Raw genomic sequence first — 6,402 nt, 5'->3', positions numbered from 1 at the left:
AAAATTATGCGCCCTTCGCACAGCTATTAATGTAAAACTATGTATATTTATATCCACTGATGAGAAAATCCTATGTCAAAGCCTTTGGGAAAATTAAAGTTTTACTTTTAAATCTTCGCCTTTTGTTTGATGTATTGCCCTTGAAGAACTTGAGAATGATCCACTGGAATAAATTTTATCAACATGAAAGTATTAACTAAAAAAAAGTTACTATCTCACAATCAGTACAGCGGATCCCCCCTACAAACTCAGAATAAATTTACTATTATTTAATTATTTTTTCCTGTCCATTTATGTTGCAGAAATGAGAATATTTTTCAATTATTTCACATTTTAATTCAAGAGAAATGAATGATCTTTTTAGACCTCATGGTTATAAAAGTAAATATAATTTGCTAATTTACAAAAGGCAAAGAAAACGCAAACTCAGCATATATAACATTACACTGTGTAGTTAAATTTTCAAATTGAAAATTTTTCATACATATTGGCTAAATCATTACTACTACCAATTGAAATTAATTTGTAATTGAAATGGTTAATAATTTACTATCATAAAACAGCCAAAGTATTTCTATGGAAGGATAATTATTGTTACAACTGATGATTTTCATTTTTCATTAATATATTTTTTTTTAAAAAATATACTCAAAGCTCATGTAGCAAAGAAACGAATTGCCTCTTTAGCAGCTTTTATGTTGAAACTCTAGTATAGCTAGGTCACTCAAAAGTCAAGGGACGACTGTATTTTATTATTGAGTAATAAAAGTAATGTTATCTTATTAGCCCAGTCATTAAAGCTTAAATTAGGTAAGAATCTCGGAATTCAAGATACCCAGCTGTAAGTCTGTAAATACTTGTATATTGATACCCTAAAGTTGTCTCAAAACTACATATGGTAGGGTGTCAATATTATATGTAGGTTTTGAGACAACTTTAGGGTGTCTATTTACAAATATTTATAGACTTACAGCTGGGTATCTCGAATTCCGAGGTAAACTTACTATAATGAGAAGACTTTATATTACAAATATTTGATTTTAACGAAAGTTTATGAAGAAACATAGTGGTTTGTCAGTTATTGGAGCTTTTTTTTTAAACTATGCATGTTTATCATAGTACAAAAACACACAATACTAAACAGATGCCACTGAATTTTTATGCATGTACTTGACTTTATACGTATTTCAAGTAAACATGCACTATTAAAAGTGTTAGTAAGAAAGAAAAATGAATTTTATCTTAACAGCAGCACTAAATAATTGTGCTTCATGGACAATGTATATTTGTAATAAATATTGCATATTTTCTGATCCACAACATATTTGTTCAGAAATGTTGTAAACATACCTTAAAATAATGCATGATTATCGAAACATAATATTCATGCATATGCATGTGTTTACTTGGCTATAATTTTAAGATTAAACTTGTTGCTGACTTAAAAGATTAAACACAAGTGCTAATTATGTTGCTGATTTTGTTATAGGTAGGTTTTAAAAACTGGAGGCTGCCACAATTACACTACAATATAATTAGCACAAACATTTATTTCTAAACGTGAGAAGCTGCAGGTTTTGTTTGTAAAATCTATTTTATGATATTGAAGAGCATACGTGTGATTAATGCATTGCTTTTAAGTTAAGTGATACTTGTTGAGTGATTATTTTACAGCACTCGATTTCTACTGAAGGTTATATATTAGAACATATGAAATGAAAATACTCAACAAGTTGTTGTAGAAATCTGATTTATTCAGGACATAATACAGCTTAAAAGAAGAATCCTAATATTTTGCCTCCCAAATGTTTACGCCTAGCTTCTTCATGATCCATAATACCACCACTCGTTGTTAAGACTACATACCTAAAAATTAAAATTAAACATTAGAAAACAAATTAATTAAAAAGTTCTTTTCAAGAACTGAAAAGTAAAAAAAGTTTTGCGTTCAAAATTATTTGACAATATTTGTTAAATGGTTGTCTTGAATAGAAAATTAATTGCGTTCAAATACTTATCGATATGCATAAATATATATAGATTAGCAATATACAATGAAATTTATTTAGCATTTAAGCTAAATTAAATATTGTACTATACATTCATTGATAAGCTTAAAACTAAAGGCAAGTATTGTATTTGCTGCACAATATCTCAAACTAAACTTTTCTAAACAAATAGTAAAGAAATATGTACATACCCAAATTGACGGGAAGGTAACAAATTGTTTGTCCATTTTTCAATGTCATTAATTGGAACATCAAATCTAGGTGAAATTACTCCACATTTGTTTAATCTGCCAGTTAAATTTACTACAATTTTGCCAGATCTGTGGTCGTCAACGATTTCAAATTCACCAATATAACCATGTTTCATCATCACAGTGAGGAATTTAATAGTAACTTTAGAGCATGGCCTCAGAAGCACCTGGCGTTTGCCCCTTTTCTCAGCATTGTTGATCGACTTGAGAGCATCACTTAAAACATTCATTCGCACCATGGCTATAAAATAAAATTGCACATTAAATATTTAATTCACAATTTTCTTTAAAGCGTACACAGCATAGAATACGGAACACGTTTTCTAATTAATAGCATTCTCAACAACGAACATATATTGACACTTAACCTTACTTTTAGAGTTATTCTTATTTTCAAACTAGACAAAATATTAGTATTATACACTAAAAAACCACGTTTTCATAAACTCCTTTTACGTTTTTCGAAACCTAATGCTAATCTTGTTTGCGGATTGCTTAGATTACCTGCGACTTATGAATATATCATCGATGTATCAACACGACAGAAGGAGCTCGAAAGAAAGGAAGTCCCGTAGCGGATTGATCCGATGCCTTCTTTGAGTGGCGCTTTAGCGGCGTTTCGTTGAACTAAAATCTATGCGTATCGACAAGTGTTCGTCCGCCACGTTCATTGAGAACGCGCCATATTTAAAATAATATTACCAAGCATGTGCTTTTATATATGAACAAAATTCGAGATACGAGCCGCCAAAGGAGCGATTCGTTGCTTCATCATACGAGCAAAATTCAAGATACGTGCGAGTAAAAGGCGTAACGTAAACTTTATTTTAGGTACGAATAAAACGAGTTCATCTAATATTAATTGTAACAAGAATTTTCGTATTTGAAGTCGCATTTAACTATCAGACTGATATTTAAAGTAAATTATTTTAAAATTAAAAATTTTATTTCATTTATATTAATATTGTTTTCCATAGTCAATTGCTTATCGGAGCAATTACTACAATTTGGGTTATATCTTTTTTATTTTTTATTTATTTATTTTTCTTTATTTTTAATTCATTTTTATTACTTATTTATTATTATTATTTTTTTTTTATTTCTTTCTGTAATTATTATTATTTTTTTATTATTATTTTTTATTTATTTTATTATTATGTGTAATTTAGACATATAACTCATAGGGACCGTTAATAACTCTGATTGTTATATAATATGAACAAATAAAAAAAAATATATTAATGTTGTGCATTTATTCGTGCAATGTTAATGTTAACAAATTGTTGTTTGTAAATAAAGATTACCTCAAAAATGCAACTCGCGGAGTATCAGAATTGTTGACAAAACATATCTACTTAACTCATTTTTGCAATACTATAAGTTAAAAAAAAGCTTTTTATATGTAAAAACTAGTATAATGATAATTTAGTCATTTTTTATTTAGTAATTTGCTATATTTTTGCAGAATATGTATTTGATCTTAGCAATGAAGTTCCATTTATTTTGATTATCAAAAAAACACTGCGCTGGAACGAAAATATTGCTTGGATATACGAGCAATTCGACTTCTTCGAGTTATAATAATTTTAATAATCATTAACTTTGATCATCGAAAACATACTCTTAATATCTTTAATTAGAGACAAATATACATTTTTAAAATATCCAAGAAAATCTATTCAACTTATAATTTTCTTGTTCAAATTCTAATGATAATGTTCGAACAGCATTAACAAATGTTTCACAGGATGCTTCTTATCAATATGTAAATAATAATAATTTGATTGTACATGTTTCTAAAGTGACTGGAAAAACAATGGTTTGTGATTTAAGGATAAAAGTTTAGGGCAGTAAGTATTTTTTATTTCTCACATTATAAAATATAAAATATGGGTGACCAACCCTTATAATTTAGGGGTATGAAAATGATAAATATGTTATAAGATTTTCAGTTCTACTGAATATATATATATATATATATATATATACATATATATAAATTTTCATAACAATCGGTCAACCCATTTCGAAGGAGTATGATTGCTATATATACATTCATATAAATTTATATGCACACACATTTCATATTCCTGTAATAATATAAAACAAGTTACGTTTAGTTAAATAATATTAAGATAGAACAATAATAAAAAAATGTAATAATAAAACTGCATTAAAGTCAAAAAGCATTTTATTAAATATAAGACAATATGTACTAAAAACTAATATATTTACATAATATAATTTATGATAAACAACAAAATATTGTGATAACGTTTTTAGTAAAGTAATAGTAATTTCACTTTTAGTTTACTTAATAATAAAGGAAAACTTGAAACTAAATTTTAGTTAGATATCATTTGATTCTTCATATAAGTCATAATAATAACTTTGTATATACAAGTATGCTTTATTATATAAAACAATTCGCATCTTGTAACAATCATTTATGTATAATAAATTGTACTTCATATTACATAATATAATACAAATATACACAAGTATGATGTATCATAAAATGATTGGATAATGATACATTCACTTTTGTATAATTAATTTATAAAAAACTCACAAGTGTCATTGTTTATTCAGACATTCAGTACGTTTCTAATTATCAAGTTAATAATATTTACATTTTGTATATAAATTGAATTATTATATATGATATATACACACATACATACAAAAAATATATGTACATATATGTTTATGCATGTTTCGGCTTTCCTTGCTATATTATTCAAAAGAGATACATCTCGATGTTTTACTGATGTCCAATTTTGTTCTGAAATACGTGACTGGGTTAAAATTTATGCCATTTATAATTATTAATTATTAACAAGCACTATTTCTAATAAGCACAAAATTTCAATATTGTGGACAAATACTGATGGTTTTGATTCATCAAGTTCTCACATAAATATATACTTATGTGTATATATATATATATATATATATATATATATATATATATATATGCATATAAAATAGTAACTCTAAGCATCTGCGTGCATTTATTACATATTATATGCATGTATGTTTCCTAATTCAGTTTTTGGATGTGGATCATTTATATTCTACATGTCTAAATTTTAAAATCTTTTAGCTTAGTACTAACTAAGCTGGACATCAGAATCATGTTAATAAGTGCTAACTCTTTTAAATAGAATCCTAGAATTAAAAATTAATTATCGAGTATATAAGGGCATCACTTCAGGTCGGCAGCACTTATTGAACCAATTCTTTGTTTTTTTTTTCTTTACAAATTTTAGTTATAAAAACATATTTTGTATGCATAAAAAGGTAAACATTAAAGCTGAAAAGAGAAAAAGTTGGGTAATTGCAAAAATGTGAAATGTATTAAAATGCCTTGTGAAAAATTTTAAAATAAACAATCTGGTTGTTCAGTTTCATAACAATTTACTATTTACAAATTAGTAAAATTTTATAGTTCACATGTATAAGTATATTATTGTTGTGTTATCTATCACTGAAATATATATATATATAATTCATAATACTAACAGAATGCAATTAACCATGGAAAAATCAACAATATACAAAATCGATCTTAATAATCATTTGGTGTTTAGATATGATATGAAAGTAGATTACGCCACTAGAAAACTTCTAAAAATAAGCCCTCACAACTAATAGTGTAATAATTTGGAGTTTCGACATAAACTTCAATATTTATTAGCACTATGCAAGCAGATTATTTTAAATCCTTAAACTGCTCCCAACATCATAACATAATACATTCTGAACAAAAGAATATCCTGCATTTAAATGTACAGAGCGCTCAATATTAGAACAAATATAATAGATGAACAGGAACACAAACTAATGTTTTTTTTTTTTTTTTCTTTTATAACATGCATCATATATATAAATGCGTCTTCCATTTCGTAGTTATGTGTGCCTAAGAATAATAAATAACATATTAGTACAAAAGATTACTGGACTAAAAATCTGAGATTATGTAATGTAGTGTAAAAACAGCCATTGAGTAGAGAGTGTATTATGCATGATTGTTTATTTCATAAACATTGTTGGAGATAATAAAAATCAATATAGGCATGCGATAGACATATGCAATTATCCACAGTCATCCTTGGTCCAATACTCACTAACTGCAATAT

The 6,402-nt window shown here is 26.5% G+C and overlaps 1 protein-coding gene across 2 annotated transcripts; it reads right to left on the bottom strand.

Moving 5' to 3' along the window:
• Positions 1-1,733: 1,733 nt before the first annotated feature.
• LOC113376789 (40S ribosomal protein S15Aa) lies at positions 1,734-2,890 on the bottom strand. 2 transcript variants are annotated; one of them, XM_026616846.1, is made up of 3 exons: positions 2,765-2,890; positions 2,201-2,501; positions 1,734-1,866 (listed from the first exon to the last, which is right to left on the bottom strand). In XM_026616846.1, the coding sequence occupies exons 2-3, from the start codon at positions 2,497-2,499 to the stop codon at positions 1,773-1,775; spliced, it is 393 nt and encodes a 130-aa protein (XP_026472631.1). In that variant the 5' UTR covers positions 2,500-2,501; positions 2,765-2,890; the 3' UTR covers positions 1,734-1,772. The 2 variants fall into 2 exon arrangements, with proteins under 2 accessions (XP_026472631.1, XP_026472632.1); XM_026616847.1 differs by having other exon boundaries at positions 2,634-2,775.
• Positions 2,891-6,402: the final 3,512 nt, after the last annotated feature.

The sequence above is a fragment of the Ctenocephalides felis genome, unplaced genomic scaffold, assembly GCF_003426905.1.
Source record: "Ctenocephalides felis isolate EL2017-DRISC unplaced genomic scaffold, ASM342690v1 CF-g0.4_SCAFFOLD_01886, whole genome shotgun sequence".
NCBI lineage: Eukaryota > Metazoa > Arthropoda > Insecta > Siphonaptera > Pulicidae > Ctenocephalides > Ctenocephalides felis.
The sequence above is the reverse complement of the archived record's forward strand: the minus strand, read 5'-3'. Positions and strand labels throughout refer to the sequence as shown.